General features: G+C 44.1%; 2 protein-coding genes across 3 annotated transcripts; both read left to right on the plus strand.

The window, feature by feature from the left end:
* Positions 1 to 3,305: 3,305 nt before the first annotated feature.
* Positions 3,306 to 5,304, plus strand: LOC121609361 (retinol-binding protein 2-like). The gene is made up of 4 exons (XM_041940967.1): positions 3,306 to 3,420; positions 4,553 to 4,731; positions 4,836 to 4,937; positions 5,193 to 5,304. The coding sequence occupies exons 1-4, from the start codon at positions 3,348 to 3,350 to the stop codon at positions 5,244 to 5,246; spliced, it is 408 nt and encodes a 135-aa protein (XP_041796901.1). The 5' UTR covers positions 3,306 to 3,347; the 3' UTR covers positions 5,247 to 5,304.
* A 1,025-nt stretch (positions 5,305 to 6,329) lies between these two features.
* LOC121608889 (coatomer subunit beta'-like) lies at positions 6,330 to 19,633 on the plus strand. 2 transcript variants are annotated; one of them, XM_041940309.1, is made up of 22 exons: positions 6,330 to 6,429; positions 7,068 to 7,205; positions 7,351 to 7,437; positions 7,523 to 7,649; positions 7,785 to 7,933; positions 8,197 to 8,343; positions 10,124 to 10,223; positions 10,350 to 10,492; positions 11,204 to 11,403; positions 11,656 to 11,766; positions 12,130 to 12,218; positions 12,308 to 12,414; positions 12,496 to 12,639; positions 12,902 to 13,032; positions 13,144 to 13,351; positions 13,701 to 13,811; positions 14,661 to 14,875; positions 14,982 to 15,074; positions 15,339 to 15,519; positions 15,718 to 15,789; positions 17,125 to 18,165; positions 18,345 to 19,633. In XM_041940309.1, the coding sequence occupies exons 1-22, from the start codon at positions 6,427 to 6,429 to the stop codon at positions 18,432 to 18,434; spliced, it is 3,687 nt and encodes a 1,228-aa protein (XP_041796243.1). In that variant the 5' UTR covers positions 6,330 to 6,426; the 3' UTR covers positions 18,435 to 19,633. The 2 variants fall into 2 exon arrangements, with proteins under 2 accessions (XP_041796243.1, XP_041796244.1); XM_041940310.1 differs by having other exon boundaries at positions 17,149 to 18,165.
* Positions 19,634 to 19,649: the final 16 nt, after the last annotated feature.

Raw genomic sequence — 19,649 nt, forward strand, 5'->3', positions numbered from 1 at the left:
TGTGTAGGCACGCATTCCTTCTGTATGTGCAGTCTCCTCTTAACTTGGCTGCTTTTCATCTTGTAGTGATGCATGTAACACCACTGCTGAGCTTCGTCTTCTTTTTTTTTTCCAGAAAGGCTCCCATAAGGATGATAAAAGCAGAAATCATTCAATTGTGTGGGAACACTGGGGCCCTTTCAATTCTCTCTGGGACATCAAAGCACACAGCGAGACACTGCACTATTAGAGTCCATGGGTGGGATGGAAATATATTACAATATCTACTATGCTGAAATCCATGACGAGGGTTTCATAACAAAGAGCAGACTTCTCTCAGTCATTTGTCTCCTCTGAGGATTGTGATTAATCTAACCTTTGATGTTGTGAAACAACAGGGAGGAGGACGAGATGAGGGGGCCGCTGGGGGAGCTGCACGGGGATGTAAAGACTTAGTAATACACTGCTTTGAATGCCAGGCTAATGAAGCAAATTGAATTGAATCACACAGGATATTGAAACTGTATTGCGGAGAGTGACACAGCGTGCAAGCACAATGCACAACAGCTCACTGTTAAAAGATTAGGCTGAGATAGAAGGATGAAAAGCAACTCTCAGAGGGAGAGGGGAGAAATGAAGAGTGGTAGGAAATGGGAGTGCAGGATTACTTCACTACATGTGAGTTTGTGTGTTTAGAATGAGACGCAGCACGTATCATCGTCCACGTCTTCTGCTGTAATGCGCAGAGCTGACATGCTGAAAGGTGTGAATATCAGCCGAGTTGTGCGGAAACGTTGGAGCACGGTCAACACACAGCCGTGCACGGTCGACAGCGCAGGGCGCGCGTGTGCGGGTGTGTGTGCCTCCAAGGTTACGAGGCGCAGGAAGTGCCATTAGGTGTGAATTAGGCAGAATTAAAAATGAATCTGCTGTCATACATTATTAAAACTACCCTAATTGCATTTGCATACGTTTATGAGATGCTGTGTACGTGTGCGAGCATGTGTGTGCATGTGCAAGTGGATCCAGGCCTTTTTTTTTCTATGTTTTCTATGAGTCTTTGTCTGTTTTTCAAATCAGAAAAGTGCAGCTTTCAAATTAAAATTCAATTTTCGTTATCCTGATGTTTGCTGTAAGCCAGTTATTGCCTCTCTTTAACCTGTTCTTACAACTTACAAATTCCTTCCAACTCACCTGACAGAAGCGAAACAAACCACAGAGAACAGATTTCCACCAAGCCAGCCCACGGTTACCAGATGGCTCTGTGTCAGCTTAACTTTGATCACACAATAACATGTGGTACTATTTTGCACAGAGCATACGGCTAAACTAGCTCTTTTCATGAGGAGCTTTGACTCACACTTGTGTGTAGCAATATTGCCCCTGTGTGGCCAAAGGAACAAAATATCCATCCAACCCAGCATTGCATTTTAAGTTACAAATCACAGCAATAATACACTGAAATAATAACACTGAGCTGTGGCACACGAGAGAGTCAAAAGTAAGAAATCTGTGCATTCATGTTGTGCATTCATTGTTTATAGAAAGAAGCTGATAAAGAAAATACATTTTCATGCCCTTTAAAATATGCACAGTATGAAAAGCCTGCCTGCTCTTTTGACTCAGGCATTGTGACATTCAGCATGAACCAAAAATACTGAGGATCACCTCATTCAGCAGCATGTACACCTATAAACTGTTGCTATGCCAAAGAGGAAGAAGCAGTTTTACAGTTTATTTTCAGCACCTACACTGATGTACTACCCGTGGATTTTATTTGCAGGTGTATATTATTTTGCTAGGTTAAAGAAATAACACAGTATTCCTTGTAACTATGCAGTAGCGTGTGCTCATTAGGAGCAATAACCATTCACATGACCTTCTGTTGAGTGGATGACCACTCTGCCTCCTGAGGCACAGCCGTCCCGTTAGCATAGCACAATCAACACTAGCATGTTTCTGTCCAGCTGGAAAATGTAAGTCCAGCACTTCAGTGTCCAAACTTAACTGACATTAAGTTTATAGACAGCAGAAGAGAAAATCTTGCCCAGGGCCCCCTGTTGTCTTGACTGTCACCCACTGTATGTACGTTATGTTTTGGAAAATATGGACTATACCTTCTGCAAACTATACAGGTCATTGTTATAACGCAAAGAAAATGAGGTAAAATGAGGTGAAGGAGTGCCATTGGACGCTGCAATCTGGTTATTGCCGGTGGATGAGAGATAAATGTCACTATAAATCCAGACAACTTATCAGCTCTGATAAATGATGACACACACCGCCCGCCTCACCTTTGACCCTCCACATATTGTACAACCCCATCGCCCCAAGATCAGATTGGTGTCACCGTCAGATGGAGCACCGTGGTGCTGCAGTAAAACCACATCATGGCCATGGCATTCTGAAAGCACTTCAGCTCCTCTCAAACAGATCCAGAGAGCAAACTGTATTGATTATGGCTCCTGTCAAGAGGCAGCCTCTGTCACGTCTCAGATAAAGAACAGAAGGAGGTGTTGGAGAGCAAATCGCGATCAATTTCACATTTCTCACGCGTAAATAACGAGCCGTGGCCTTGCAATAAGACTGTGACCTTCACACAAACCAGGCCGTCACTTTGCATAAACCGATACAAAGACATTGGTATAAATATGTGCACTCATGCTCACACTCTCGTGTTAATAAAGTAGTTGATTCAAGGAGAGTTGTCTTATCTTGAATTAATTCTTAAAGACACCTTTAAGTCAAGACTGGAAAAAAAAAGTTTCAACTTCGGCCTGGTAAACACTGTTGTGGAGCTGCATTTGAGCCAACAAAATTTCTTCACTTGAACTTTGTCCTTTGATATGAAACCAGAGCAGAATCTTTCCACTGCAGGCTCAAAATGTAAAAAAAAAAAACACCCTCGAGACATGAACTCAGTCTTGAGGGTGCCCTCATCTCCGTCCCTGCTCCTATCCATTCGCCCTCCATGCCGCTGCATTAGAAAGTGTAGCTGCTAAAGCCGGCTTGCTGGGAGGAAATGGGGGATTGAAAAAGTGGAGCCGAATCTCTAAGTGCATCCAAGTCAGCGTGCGCACACTTAATGCACAGACGCACACGCATGTGCACAGGCACATGGTTGCATTACATACTGAAGGGGTGTGTTCTCAGTGCACACACGCACACACAATCTCTGTCCTGAGGGAATTATCAGGCGGACTATGTCCTTCGGTCCACACACACACACACACATACACACACACACACACACACACACACACACACACACAGTGTATATAAAGGGTTGAACTCTCTCTTGAAATCTCTCTCAGTGTGACAGACCAACCAGCAAGCAAACTGCTACGCCCACTACACACCAGCCAAAAATGCCTGCAGATTACAATGGACGCTGGGAGATGGTGAGCAATGAGAACTTCGAGGAAGTCATGAAGGCCCTCGGTAAGTTGCCCTCTTACTGCCTGCTTAATGCATAACGGCATCCAGTCGAAGGGGAGACTGTGGCTTGTAACGCTCATTAAAGATGCAGCCAAGTAGGGAGGGAGGCCTGAGCAGAAAATCTGGAGGGAGTGTGACAGGAAGAGTGAGAGACCAGCTATCTGTGTGTGTGTGTGTGTGTGTGTGTGTGTGTGTGTGTGTGTGTGTGTGTGTGTGTGTGTGTGCGTGTGTGTGTGTTGGGAGGTTACTCTGGCACTGCTTCATTTCCTCATTGAGCTGCTGTCGGGCCAGGTTAACCTCCACTCTGTGAGTGGTTGCCGTCTGTTACCACGCCAAATAAATATTGATTCACTCCTTTCTGCATTTTCATCCTCGCGATCCGCAGCAAAGGAAGACAGATTCAGACCCTGGATCAGGCAGCAGGCCAGACGTCATTTAAGAAATAAAAAAAAGAGAGACGGAGAGAGGGAGAGTGAGGGAGAGAGAGAGAGCCCAGCGCTGGGCTCTCCTTCTTTTGCCGTGTCATTGATCAGGCCCGGAAACACTTTCATTTTTCACAGCTCTATCTGCAATTCATAAAACAAGCCCGGTACACTCAGCTCACACAAAAATCCCAGAAATCTTGAGCGCCTGCACCTCATTTCCATCGAGCGGATAGGAAAATGACATCCTTATGGAAATGGGTCAAAAATATTATTTCGATGGGTAAATATAGGGGCCTCATCTGTAAGAGTGATGGGAGGAAATTGAATTCACTTTAAGGCAAATGGGATATGAATATCTAAATGGTCGGGGTGGGTGGTTCTCTTTGGCAGGGCCCGTTGCTGAACGGGGCGGAGGAATTCATTAAGGCCCATTCTGACTCGGAGCAAGGTCATTTTTAAAGGGTAAATGAGACTGTCAAAGCGACCAGCAGGAGAGGAATCATAATAAGTGGCCTGCGCTGTGCTGCCATGTGTGTCCGATGTGTGCTTTTGGTGTGTCTGTGCACATGAGGATTTAGATCATATAAACTACACATCGAACCAGGATGGAAAAATTATTTCCAGAGCTATAAAACTCCTGCCACCCGCATTAAATCCCATTCAATCTTGTGTGTGTGTGTGTGTGTGTGTGGGTGTGTCCGCGCTTGCAGACATTGACTTCGCCACCAGAAAGATAGCCGCCCACCTGCATCAGACAAAAGTGATTGTCCAGAACGGAGACAAGTTTGAGACAAAGACCCTGAGCACCTTCAGAAACTACGAGGTCAACTACACCATCGGAGAGGAGTTTGAGGAGTACACAAAGGGGCTGGACAACCGAAAGGTCAAGGTGAGGCAGCTCTCTGTGTCAAAGCAATGACACTGACAGCAGTTACAAAACACCAGTTTTGAATAACAACCAAGAAATGACTTTTGTGTGTGTGGTGATAATAGACACTGGTTACCTGGGATGGAGACAAGCTGGTGTGTGTCCAGAAGGGCGAGAAGGAAAACCGCGGCTGGAAACACTGGATTGAGGGAGACCTGCTACACCTGGTGAGGGACAAGACTCATTGTTGTTCCGTGATCGCAGCTGCAGCGGCCTGCAAATTCACTCTCTAAAGCTGGACACATTCAACAGCGGACGTAATTAGATCACGCTGATTGGTGTCATATCTCTCAAACAATAAAACAGATAATCAATCACTATCTGAAACACACAGATCTAAGCGCTGCCTGATTACGTAACAAAGAGATATTTGTTGCATCATGCTGGACCCGCAGTCTAAAAGTCTGTGCCTTCTCTTTCAGGAAATCACTGTGCTCGACAAAGTCTGCCACCAAGTATTCAAGAAGGCCCAGTAAGATGGGAAAGACTCTTACCTGCACAAAGCCATCTGTCACGTGTTGCACATTGCTGTCTATTTATAATGTAATTGTGTAGACCTGTAATAAATTGATTTAATACACCTTTTCTTTTCTTTTCTTGTGTTATCTATTAGACTTTGTGCTACAATTACGGAGAAAGCGGTCTTAAATATTTTTATAAATTCATGTGGAGGCTCTGATGACACTACAAAAAAATGTCAAAGCCTCATATCCAGCCTGACATTTTCTGAAAGATTTAAATGACACAAAAAGACCACATGAATGCATGGTCATATTTTGTTGCATATGCTCAGTAAAGTGCAGGGATTCAGTCTCACGACTAAACTTGGTGGGCTGTCTTAGTGTCGCCTGTGTTTTTTTTTTTTTTTTTACAGTGTAGCACAAGCTCGCAGGTACAACATGTTCTGCCGGATCTCCAGCTGCTCCTACAGGAAGCGCTGGAGGATCCACGTCGCCAAAAGAAGGCAATTAGTGTCTACCGGAAAGTGGGCGTGTTGTCTTCAAAATAAAAGCGTTCCATTTTAGTCAACGAAAATGTTCAGATATTAAAATGAAAACAGAGTCAACACTTATTCGTTTGTGGTCGCCGCAAAATTACAGCTTTGGGAGAGCACTACTTAAAAATTACGTATATTACAATTTAACATGCACATTTTGCAATAGCATGTTCTTATTATTGATTATTGTCAAATGCAAATCAAAGCAGGGTGTATATACTACATGTAGACAAGCATGCATGCATATACTCATATACATAAAGCACTAAGTTGCTTTTTACATTGCCAATACAACATTCAGTGCAGGGTTTCCATGCATGCTTGCAATATTTAGACCCCCTGTTATAGCTGTTTGTCCTTTATGTAGAAAACATATTTTTGTTTCTTTGTTTTTATTATATTTGGGCTATTAGATGACAAATTGTGTGCAGTCCTTCTGTATAGTTTTAGTTTTTATGCAGCTTGTTTCACTACTCTGAGAGCCCCGACAGCTTCGAGATTTATTATGAAAACCACTACCGGAAGTGGTTTTGTTTTAATTCCTGGACGCTTGCTTCCTAAACTTTGAGAGTGAGCTCCGCAGCAGAAGCGCGGCTCCAGCAGCAGGGAGGCCGGTCTCATCAGTGAACAGCGCCGCAGAGACTCACTGACGTGGAAACATGGTAGGCGGAACAGACAAACATACTTTTCCATTACTTTGTTGGTGCGTTTGTCGCTGTTGCGCTTCAGCATCAGAATCGGAAACATGCAAAACATACAGCAGACGCTCCGCAGCCGTATGCAACAAGTGAATCCAAAAATGGGAGCTTTACTTTATGGTCATCAAAGTAAGAGCCAGCACAGAAAAGTATCAATTTTATGTAGAATTAAGTTTTTACATTTGCTTAAAGGGACATTTTAAACATACATTCATCCCAATATTAGTAGATAAGTGAAAGGCTGCGAATCTTTATTGACATGACACGACTTGAAAGACTCGGCCAGCCTGGAGCGGTCATGCTTGTAAAATGTGGAATGGCAAGTAGCAACAGACACACCCCCTGCACAACCTCCTGCAGAAGCTGAAAGAATAGACCACGTGATGGAAAATGCTTCTGCCTCACAAGATGCAAGCCTCTGAATTAAAAGTGTCTGCAATGCATTACATGCCACGTATATAATATTCCAGATGCAGGCTGCTGATATTCTTCTGAATGAGTGTTTTTACAATCTGATGGCAGAGACCATCACCTGCTGTCAAGACAAGCTGATTAGTCGCCTTAGTTACCTTATCTTTCTTTTATTATACCATATGTTGTAGCCTCTGCGGTTGGACATCAAGCGGAAGCTGACAGCCCGGTCAGACCGGGTGAAGAGTGCGGATCTGCACCCCACTGAGCCGTGGATGATGGTCAGCCTCTACAGCGGCACCGTGGTGGTCTGGAATCACGAGACACAGGTCACTATCAGCCAGTCATGCTGTCCTCCAATCACTCAGATCGCCTTTGGGTCTTGCCTTCACATGCAATCCCTTCATATCTCTTCATCTGAGCTTTTGATTGAGTGTGTGTACTGATAATCAGGTTTGGATCCTGTGTGTGTAGATGATGGTGAAAACCTTCGAGCTGTGCGACCTGCCTGTCAGAGTGGCCAAGTTTGTAGCCAGGAAACACTGGGTCATTGCTGGAGCAGTAAGTATCTTAACTTACAGTACATTTGCAATTGTTTTTTTTTGTTTTTTTTGCTGCACTCGTGAAACTCTCGGTATGTCCCCAGGATGACATGGTGATCCGTGTGTTCAATTACAACACCCTGGAGCGCGTTCACATGTTTGAGGCTCACGCTGACTACATCCGCTGTATCGCTGTCCACCCTACGCAGCCCTACATCCTCACCAGCAGCGGTAGGGGAGAAGCACTCACACAAACACCCAGAGTTCACCTGTCACATGTTACACCAAACTAAAACTTACAAGTAGAAAAGTATGGCGTATTCAGCGCATACTCATCATCATTGTGGTTTATTTGCGTGCTTCCAGATGACATGCTGATCAAGTTGTGGGACTGGGACAGGAAGTGGTTGTGCAGTCAAGTGTTTGAGGGGCACACTCACTATGTCATGGCGATCGTCATCAACCCCAAAGACAACAACCAGTTTGCCAGCGCCTCCCTGGACAGAACCGTTAAGGTAAACAGAGGACCCAGATGAAGACACTAAGCCAAAAAACAGATAAATAAGTTGCAGAAAGTCTACCACTACCAACACCGCTTCTGCAAGATAGAGGCTTCCAGTCATCTGGAACAAGGCCGCAGTTGCTTATACTGTTTACAAAATGACAATGATATACTGATATTTACAAATCTCCACAAAATCTTAAAATCAGTCTGTTGTCGTTGTCTCCCATTCACACTCTCCTTCTGCATGTTTCAACTCTGCCTGTTGGTCTGCAGGTGTGGCAGCTGGGCTCCAAGACTCCCAACTTCACTCTGGAGGGCCACGAGAAGGGGGTCAACTGTGTTGATTACTACAAAGGAGGAGACAAGCCCTACCTCATATCAGGGGCTGACGACCGCCTGGTCAAGATCTGGGATTATCAGGTAGCAAAGTGAACTGCACGCCTAAAAGAGCTGCCACAAACCTGCAGTTTATCCTGATGAAGGGCTTTTTTTTCTCACCTCCCACACTTTCTCCAAGTAACTGTCTACTTGAAAGGTTTCAGAAATGAACAGCCAGCTCAGGCTGTGTGCTTCACCTATAGGTTATTATCTAGCTGAACAAGTATTGCACAGTTCCAGCCTGTTCTCATTCCCAGTGCCTCGAACACTGATGCTTTGTCACGCCTCTTGGCATCTCGTACACACACACACACACACACGCACACACACACCTTTAGCATCTGTAGGAGGTGCACCGGGCTTTCAGCGATGGCCGAAGCAGTTGCTCTGGGCACAAAGCCTTTCTGACACCTGGTTAATGTTGTGGAACGGTCGCACTTCGGTTTGCTTTAGGCACCGAAACTACTCGGTTTGGTTTAGGGAAAGATCGTTCACTGTCGGTTTCACTTTTGGTTTCTCACGCGATGCAAACCCTGGTCTCCTGGGTGGATGTCGTCTGTTTGTCTGACCCATCCAACCCCCCACCTTCCTCCATTTGCAAAACTCTCTTCCCCTTTATACTACGTCACCTTGCTCTGAGTGTGTAATATAGCACCGGATGGGTTTACAGTAGCATTGCTAGTTGATGCCCTGGGATGGGGGCAGGCTGACTATTGGCAGTAAAATGGAGAATAGAAAACATAATGGAACTCAAATAAATGAAATATGTAGCTTCTGGTCTTAACATGAAGTGGTAAAATAACAGCACATTAAGATCTTGTGCAAGTGACTAATGGGGGCACCAATTTTTGAAATTGATTCAGTATTCGGCAGTAATATCATCCCTCTGTGTGTTTTCCCACCTTCAATGTACGTCCACTAAAAGTGTTTGTTTTTTTGCCACTGACAGGCTCAGATTGTTATTCTAAGTGTCTGACAACATTATGGAAAGGATCCTGATTTGTTCAAGAGTAAGATCCTTTTTGTTTAACCAGAAACGGCTGCTATAGTGCTCTGTCCAAAGCCACCAGACTCCATTCACAGAAACGCTCATTTTATCATCATAAAACACACTTTGTTCAAGCTCCACAGAAACAAGATAAAACTCACCAAAACCTTTTTGGTTCGTCTTTTAGGTGTTGGTTGAAATAAAATCTTAATTCACTGAATTGGGAGATAAACGAGAGAAAGGACGGACATCAGAGAAGCCTCGGAAGAAAACAGCTAACGAGCCGGAATATTTTCACCAGACATTGTGACTGGAGAGACTTAAATATACTTATATATTACTTATATATGTACTTAGTACTTACGGGATAACAGAAACCCTGTCATGTATTTTGAACACATTATCCTGTAATTTAAATGGGTTTGATAAAAACATAATAATAGTAAGTCTGACCTACTATACTGTATATTTGGTCTCGAGGCGAGGCTAGCGAGGGTAGTAACGTTTAGTCGACTAGTCATCTAGATGCACGCTCCAGAATTCAATTACAGAGGGCCTCATCAAAGCCATAGTTGTAAAACAATGTACACGTATTTTGACCCAGAGCCAATAATTGGCTTATCTCAAATAGATGTCTTTCTTGGCAGCCTGCTTTCTTCAGTATTTAAGTAGATGTTCCCAAAACGAAGCTATACAGCGAACCTCACATGAGAACCATATACTGTATATAAGAGCTGCAGAAATGTATTGTTATATCTGAACATCCATGTATTTTGTATTGTCATGTGACATTATGTGATGAGTGTGTGTGTGCTGTGTGTTTTTATCTACCAGAACAAAACCTGTGTCCAGACCCTGGAGGGTCACGCCCAGAATGTGACCTGCGTCAGTTTCCATCCCGAGCTGCCAATCATCCTCACAGGCTCTGAGGATGGTAGGTTCTGTATTTTCATTTATATTATCATGTATCAGATATTCTGAACCATTTCACAGCTACACAAACGCAGCAAATAGAGAGTCCAAAACCTTGGTTCAGTTTGACCTCTTTTTCCTTCCTTAGGCACTGTTCGAGTGTGGCACTCCAACACCTACCGACTCGAAAACACACTCAACTATGGCATGGAGAGGGTGTGGTGCATATGTGGCCAGCCTGGCTCCAACAGTGTGGCCATGGGCTATGATGAAGGCAGCATCATCATCAAGGTATACTGAGCTGTTTCATATAAAGCTGTCAGAAGTTTGATGTTTTCATACATTACATTTTAAGCACCACCGACTAACTGTGGATTATGTGGATCACGTGGATTATTATTCCTAATGACAGATTCTAGAGGATATAAAGATTTTGCCATATTTAGAGGGAAATGACAAGTGTAAACATGTAGGATTGGGCTGGTATGAGCCACTCATCTCAGAAAATGCTCCAATTTAATGCATTTTTAGAGCAATTGTCATGTAGTTAGTACAGTTTTTCCCAGTATCAGTCCTCAGCCAAGGTCGAATTGGAGGGCTCCTGGAAGCCCCTCTTTGTCGATGGCGCCCTGACGACAGCGGCTGGGAACTACACAAGATAGGAAATAATGTCAGTAATCTCTTGTGAACGGAAAATTGAACATTAACATACATCGTAAACAACATCAGGTTCTTAAGACACACGAATCTCCAGAGAAAATAGAGGCTATGACCTGCGTATTCTCAACAGCAGCTATGGGCAGTCATATATTACACCCTTATGTGGAGTTTGTTATGTAGCAGATTGTGTAGGATGAAGGAACATTTGTTGATGTGTTGTTAATCTGAAAGTGATGCCTTCTCCTCTCCACCAGCAGTTTCCCATCACTGCATTCCTCTGCGCCCCTTTTCTTCTCTTTTTCCTTACTTTGCACCTCACCCTCCTCTCTCTCCGTGTCTCAGCTCGGTCGGGAGGAGCCAGCCATATCCATGGACTCCAGCGGGAAGGTCATGTGGGCTCGCCACTCCGAGGTGCAGCAGGCCAACCTGAAGGCCATGGGAGAGGCTGAGATCGGGGACGGAGAGAGGCTGCCGCTGGGTGTCAAAGACATGGGCAGCTGTGAGATTTACCCCCAGACCATCCAGCACAGCCCCAATGGGAGGTGAGGCGGCAGTACGCTGTAGGTGGAGAGGGCGGTGATGTTAAAATCTGAGGAGTACACAGTAAAAAATGTTTAAAAACAGGTTGTTTGACTGTGTTGAGACTGCACACATCAGCCCTATAACACTGTACATGCAAAGCAAATCATATTACTATTATTTTGACAGATGCAGACTGCAATTGCGCCATGACTAAAAAAGGTGGTGCGTCACTGCCTACCTACATGCTGAGTTGTGTCTTTGTGTATCTGCAGATTTGTTGTGGTGTGTGGAGATGGGGAGTATATCATCTACACGGCCATGGCCCTGAGGAACAAGAGCTTCGGCTCAGCCCTGGAGTTTGTCTGGGCGCATGACTCCTCGCAGTAAGTCCTGAACACCTGAAACGAGGAGTTCAGCATGTTGGGAAATACGCTTATTCACTTTCTCGCCAAGAGTTAGGTGAGAAGATCGATTCGACTCTAGGTCTGTATCCTGAATGTGATGCCGGAGCCAGTGGGCCATTAGCTTAGCTTAGCATAAAGACTGGAAACAGGAGGGAACAGCTAGCCTGGCTCAGTGCCACATAGCCAGGCCAGCTGTTAAGCTGTTAAGCTAAGATAACAGCTCTTAAGCGAATAATGTATATCCCAAAAAGCTGAGGTATTCCTTTCACTGATGTGGTCATGTACATTATATTTAAATATAATATATATACATACAATAATATATATACATTATTTCCATAGGTATGCCGTCAGGGAAGGCAACAGTATGGTCAAGATATTTAAGAACTTTAAAGAGAAGAAGGCTTTTAAACCAGACTTTGGGGCTGAAGGTGAGCTTCATTTCCTATTTTGTTTGACCTGACAGTTTTTGTGTGTGTATGTGTGTGTGTGTAATGCTCAGCATCCGTCTGTCCCGCAGGTATCTTTGGTGGTTTCTTACTGGGAGTGAGGTCAAACAGTGGTCTGGCCTTCTGTGACTGGGAGAGCACAGGACTGATCCGCCGTATCGAGATCCAGCCTAAACATGTGAGTCATGCGGCTGTGGCATGCACATGTCCAGCAGTCTTTCCATTGCCCTCTTGTAACGTCTCGTCTTCCTGCCGTCAGATCTTCTGGTCGGACTCCGGTGAGCTTGTGTGCATCGCTACAGATGAGTCTTTCTTCGTGCTGCGCTATCTGCCAGAGAGAGTTGCAGCAGCTCAGGAGTCCAAGGAAGAGATGACAGAAGACGGGATTGAGGACGCCTTCGAGGTCGGAAAACTTTCCCTCCACAGACACATGACGACAAGCAGAAAAAAAAGTTTATTAACTACTGCATGTTCATTTTTAGAGACATTTTGCCAGCTGCTAGTGTCTTTATTTTTAACAATTAGCAGTTGATTTTCAGTAACATGGAAAAGCTGTAAGAAAAGCCGTAAGATGCAGATAGTCTTATATTTTAAGAAATTAATACAGTTTAACTTGTAGCTTCAATGATTATTTGTGTCTTTCTCTTTATTTCCGGACCAACCAGGTGCTGGGGGAGATCCCAGAAGTGGTGAAGACAGGCGTTTGGGTGGGAGACTGCTTCATCTACACCAGCTCTCTTAACAGACTGAACTACTACGTTGGAGGGGAGATCATCACCATTGCTCACCTGGACAGGTACGGTGCATGCATGCATGTAAATGTACAAAGATGTACCAGCAAAGCTACAAATATGGCAGCAGGACAAAACAAATGTGACTCAGCGCAATTGGTCTTTCTCATGTGTAGGACCGCATATCTGCTGGGCTACATCCCAAAGGATGATCGTCTGTACCTGGGAGACAAGGAGCTGAATGTCATCAGCTACTCCCTGCTGCTTTCAGTGCTGGAATACCAGACGGCTGTCATGAGGAGGGACTTCAGCACGGCCGACAAGATCCTACCCACAATTCCCAAGGAGCAAAGGATCAGGGTAGCCCACTTTTTGGAGAAACAGGTAAGTTTGCTCTGCAACGTTTGCGCACCTCCTTGCTTTTCTTTCTGTTTGAACTGACGGTAAATTCAGGATTTGGATGAATGCATAATTTATAGAACATCAGGCCTCCAGATGGAGTAAACATCTGGGCAGAGTTCTTGTGTGTTTCTTTTAAAAGGTTTTTAGAATGGGAATGGCTTTGCTTCTCACGCAGCCTCTTTAACCATTTCACTTTTTCACATTCACATAGTTTCTCATATCCATTCTTCCACTGTTGGTCACTGTTTGTCTTTTACATTAAAAACAGATGACAGAGCAGGATATGTGGAATAAAACTGTTAATAACTGTTTTTTTGTGTGTGTTGCGCAGGGCTTCAGACAGCAGGCCCTGGCTGTCTCCACTGACCCAGAACACAGGTTTGACCTGGCCCTGCAGCTGGGAGAGGTCAACGTAGCCTACCAACTGGCCTTGGAGGCAGAGGTCAGAGCACACACACATACACACACAAACGATCTGAATCCAGACACGTTATCTGAATAGGGAGAAACAGAAATGCGTAAATGCATGATAAACACAATCCATACAACATGCTGGCACCAGTAGACTACACAACATACAGATATTTGTTTTAGCCAACAAATGATGTTGTTCAAATTTAGAGAGCCTCTAATAACTGATTATACATCTATTCAACAGAAATGTGTGGAAACTGAAGGCATTACAGGTGAGAAATGAATGAAATACAGTAAGAAATAACTGTGTTTGCAACTCAGTGCAGCTGATCTGCTGTTAACAAGGAATATAATTTATCTGGTCACAGACACACCAAGACAAACTGACAAAATATTTTTTATACAAAGAAAAGATTAACTTATTGTATTACATTTGCAGAATTTACAAGAGGGAACAAATGTTAAGAATTTCTCATAGACAGTATATCACAAAGTTTATAAAGTTTCCCCTAACTCAGCAACTCACAAAACTCTGTGATTTCACGAGGAAGACTGGGGCTGATCTCCCACCACCTCAAATTAGTCACACGCACGTTCTGCTCTGAAGGACAGAGATCTGATCTCAATGAGGACAATGAGAAGGAGTTACAAATACTGATTGTAAACACTAAGGCAAGATCAGATCACTTATTATCCAGATAATGTATCTGGATACAGATCCCATTTTAATACCAGGTGTAACTGGGGTGTGTGAGTCACAACCCTGGCCTCCCAGACCCAGTAAGTGCTTCTCACTGTATTGTTGAGGTTCATGCTTTTCCTCCTGTGATAATCCTCTCTCCTGTCTCTTTGGCACCTTGGCGTGGGGGGGCTCCAGTCAGAGCAGAAATGGAAGCAGTTGGCAGAGCTCGCGACGACAAAGTGCCAGTTTAGCTTGGCCCAGGAGTGTCTGCACCAAGCTCAGGATTATGGGGGATTATTGCTGTTGGCCACCGCCTCGGGCAACGCCGACATGGTGGGCAGATTGGCTGAGGGTGCAGAGAGGGATGGCAAGACCAATGTGGCCTTTCTCACCTACTTCCTGCAGGGAAGGTGAGGGGGAGAGGGGAGAGAGCTATGTTTGAATCCAAATTTCATGAAACTTGTTTATATATATTTATTTTATTTGTGTCGTCCCCACTTTTTTGTGTTTGCCCAGATTGGAAAAATGTCTGGACCTTCTCATCAAAACAGATCGGTTGCCAGAAGCTGCATTTCTGGCAAGAACATATCTGCCCAGCCATGTGTCAAGGTAAAGTTGTTTCTTTTGAGTGCACAGCATACGCCTCAGTGTTGCGCTCCAGTGTGCTGGCTGTGACTGTGTGCATACATTAATCTTTATATCCATACACGTCCCGCAGAACATTGCATATACCAGTATGCCTGTAATTTATAATAAATTGGTGTTTTTGCTTCCCATAGGGCAAAAAAATTTACAAAGTTCAATATAGGAATAAGAACAAGTCTATATCTGTGTGTATCTTTACGTGAGCTGCATATGCTTTCCTTCCTCCAGGGTGGTGAGGCTGTGGAAGGAGAGTTTGTCCAAGGTCAACCAGAAGGCAGCAGATGCTCTGGCTGACCCCACCCAGTACAGCAACCTGTTCCCTGGCCTCCAGCAAGCCCTGCTGGCTGAGCAGTACCTGAAGGAGACTCACACCAGGGTCAGGCCTGCCGCAGAATACCCACTCATCATGGTCAGTGGAGGAAAACTACTCGATCGAGGAGTGATTTTATCCTAAAAGTTGCACTGAACCAGGTCCATGGTTGCAAACGTTGTAAAATGTTCAGTGTTTCAGTCAGTTGTTAAATTGGTTTTGTTAATTCATCATTATTGAATTGTATTTTGAGCATCATGCCTGAGATTTCATTTTGCCTGTCTCTTAACTCTTCAGCCCAATGAGGACCGCAATGTTCTGGAGGAATCTGCAGGTTTTGGGCCTAAAGGAGAGCTCAGTGAGCCAGAGGTGAGGACCAGGACTTGCATCTATACATGATTTGTTATATCAAGATATCACTTAACTTACCCTGTGAGCAAATATATCTATATGACAGCCCTGAATGAATATCTGAATGAAAAACAGCTACTGGGAGCTTTTTTTCTGCTTTCAATGGCAGCTGGAAAAAAGTCTCATATCTACATTCCAACAATTCTCAGTCACGGTTGTTGTTCCTGGAGTCCGCACTGGCTTTGAAGGGATCCCTTCCGAGCATGGTTATATTGTGCAAAGATGGGAGACAAAAGAAGAGTTCAGCCAAAGCTAATATGAGGCCTCAGCAGTCTGAGCTAGACAAATGAAGTGGGGATCTATCTGAAGTTTTAGTCTGTTCATTCCTGTGCTGCGGCTACATCTCACCAGGGCGGTACCGTCTGGGAAAACACATAGAAGGCATTTTGCTGGAAAAAGGCTGTTACTGTGGAAGCTCCCCTTTTGATTTTTCTACCTCAGACTGCTGAAGCATCATATTAGTTACTGCTGAACTTCAGAATGAATGTTTGCATGAAAAGAGGACTGTGGATTTTTGTCTCCCAAAACTTAATGTTTGGGAGAAATTGTTTAGAACTTTATCTCCTCACACCCAAAATGGTCAGGAGGAATACTTCTGTACTTTTACTTGACCTGTAAAACCAGTTTGCAAGATCTAGGCAGAATATGGCAGACATAGAACATCAACAAGAAGAATCATTTTCTTTTTGTTACCATAGAATGAGCTCTTTATTTCTACAGAGGGAGCTTTTCTATGTTTTTTGAGTTTCGCTGCCATTGTAGGTTCTCCTGCACACTTGGAAAGGGAGGAGTGAGGCGAAGGGTGTTCAGTTGGTTGCAATGTGCAACCTCACCACGAGATGCCACAAAACCCTACACAGTGGTCCTCTAAGTGGAATTTGCAGGACTGTTGCTTCACTCAAAAAATCACTGGGTTAAAAATTGGATGGATCAGGATGGATCAACATAGCACATGACACAATGATGGGTTAACTTTACCTAGTATCCACCCAAGAAAGGGGTTGTTTGATACAGTGAAACACCTAACATTGGGTCAAAACAACAAACTCAGCAATACTGTTGCTGAGGGTACTAAGTAACCCAGTATTGCACCAGTGCTATGTTGACCTGTGCTGGTTCCATTTTTAACCCAGATTTTTAGTGTGTAGTGATGAAGCATTTTTCCATTCTTGTACGTGTACTTTTACTGAAGTAAAATATCCAAATGCTGCTTCCACCATTGGCAGTGTCAGTCTACATGTGGGCGTATGAGTGTTGGTAAAGATAGACCTCTGAATTTGTCCTTTAAAACAGAATATAATCCTGCTTGGTCTACAGGAAGTGATGAAGAGCATGGATGAACCAGTCATAGGAGCAGCAGTGACAGAGGCTGTATCTGCAGCGACAGTGGTGGAAGAACTCATTCCAGTAAATCAGATTAGTGATCCTGTTTCAGCAATAGAAGAAGAACTCATCCCAGCAGCAGCATCCCCTCTGCCTGCCACAGTAACACAAGTGCATGTTGAAGCAGACTCAGTGTCTTCTGAGGAGGACACCATCACTAAAGCTGAGGAGGCTTCAGTCTCTGTAGAGGAAGACATTTTGGAGTCCACCACAAAGATCTCCCCCACAGAGTCAGGGATGGTACAGTCCAGTCCCTTGGAAGATGTCGGATCATCAGCTGAGACAGATGTTCTGGACAGTTCTCCAGCAACTGATGCTGTACCTGCTGCTTCTGAAACATCCCCAAGTGAGACAACCACCACGGCAACAGAGGAAACACCAAGTGAGACAAAAACCATAGCAACAGAGGATGTCATAGTCAGCACTGGTCTGACAGTTGATACAGATATAACAGAATCTATAACAACTGGGGAAATTCCTGTTTATGAAGAAGTGGAGGCAGGTATCATCTCCTCAGAAGCACCAACCATCATAGATACAGCAGCAGAGGAGACTCGTGTTATTGAGGAACTTGTATCAGAAACAGCACCTTTACCTGTTGCAGTGGAGGAGCTCATCTCATTTGAAGACACAGCCAGTCCAGCACTGGATGTGCCTGTTCAGGTCCAGGCTTTTCCAGATATGGTCCTTGATCCACTGCTAGACCCACTTGGAGATGCAGAGCCAGTATTGACACCAGTAACAGTACAAGCACCAGAACAAGGGGAACAAACCACGGCTCTCCCAGTAAAGCCCGACGACACCCTGGAGCCTGCTGTGGCTCTGCAGGCTGAGCCAGAGGTTTTATCCCCAGCAGCAGCTCCTGCAGAGGGCACTGTAGCAGAGCAGGAGGCAGGTCCTGGGGGAGCTGAGGAGCCAGCAGAGGACCTGGAGGCAGAGCTGAATGACGAGGTAAACATCAGTTTTTAATCCATCGGCAGAAAAATATCTTAATCACTAAAAAAATAATGATGCATGATTATGGACTCAGATTTATTGTGTAATAAAGTAAATAATTGTATGTAGTCAAGAATTCTTCCTTTAATGCAACACCTTTTGTTTTTCACCCACACATTTTTTTCTACATGCAGGTCCTGAATGATCTGGACCTGGACAGTTTCGACCTGGAAGATATCGACACCACAGATGTCAACCTGGATGAGGATTTCTTGAATGAATAGGAAGAGAAATCTTTCACAAGCCAAACTTTTCAGTTTTTTCTTGGACCAAAGAACACAAAGGGCTGTTTCCCAGGACAGTGATAAGCTGCAAGTGCCTTGTCTGCTTTGTGTACTTTTGCGGTAGTGTAGGAATAAATAGACTAATGGTGTATCTCCAGGAAAGCAGGTTTAACCTCAACTTCAGCCACAGCCTTGATCAACAGGCTGCGTGTAAGCCCTACCAGACCAAACCCACGGCCCAGTGGCCTTCTGTGGTTAATCAAGGGTAGATTCAAAGGACAAAAATATGTTAAAGGGGAAACTGGGATAAGACATAAAGTAGCATGTGAGTGCAGGGTACACTCCAGCCAAAGTATCCAGCTCAGACTATTGTCGATGAACGTTTGCTATTCAATCATTACTGCAACAGTCACGACAGTTTGTGTTTTTGAGTTCTTTCACATCGCTAATTTAAGTGTCATCAGTCTACAGTAAAAATCCATGTAGTGGTGCAGTGCTTCACCAGCTGACTGCTATATGCAGAAGGGTTGCAATAGTATGAGATTTCCACGGTACGATAGTCACAGAAAACATCAGTTTCACAGTATACAGTATATCAGTTATAATGTCTCTTAAAGGAGTGAAAACAGTTGGTTTTTCACACAATATGTCCTGACAGACGTGAAACTCAATGTAAACTAATACTAATGTACACGGTATTGTAATACCATGTTACAACATTACACTGTCATACCGCTGCAACCCTAATGTGCACTGTCATGGGAAATAATGAAGAATTACTCTCAGTACCTCTTCTTCCTCATACCTCGTAACACCACTGTAGATCAGGGTGTTATCCAAACCACTGAGAAATGCTCTAAGATTAAACATTGCTTTGATTCTTGAAGTGAAATTTAACCATTCATTTAACATTCCTGCTCCGTCTTACCTCATTGGAACAATAGTTTTGAATTTCTATGGAGGACTGAGGAGGAGTGTCTTTATTACCTGTCTCTTGTTGATGTTGTTATAGTTTGGCGCGTATTTACTTCTCAAAGCTTGTATCAACTCATCCTGCTGCTTTTCGTTTATAAGATAAACTGATAGGAAATCTACAGCATGTTTCTGTTAGAGGTGTCACATGTATGTTTTTTAAGATTGAGTTTGGGTGGTACTGTGTGTCTGGACTTGAAAAGTGCATTATATCAATAAAGTCTTCCATGTTACCCAGGCCTC

Source organism: Chelmon rostratus, chromosome 7 (assembly GCF_017976325.1).
Source record: "Chelmon rostratus isolate fCheRos1 chromosome 7, fCheRos1.pri, whole genome shotgun sequence".
Lineage (NCBI taxonomy): Eukaryota > Metazoa > Chordata > Actinopteri > Chaetodontiformes > Chaetodontidae > Chelmon > Chelmon rostratus.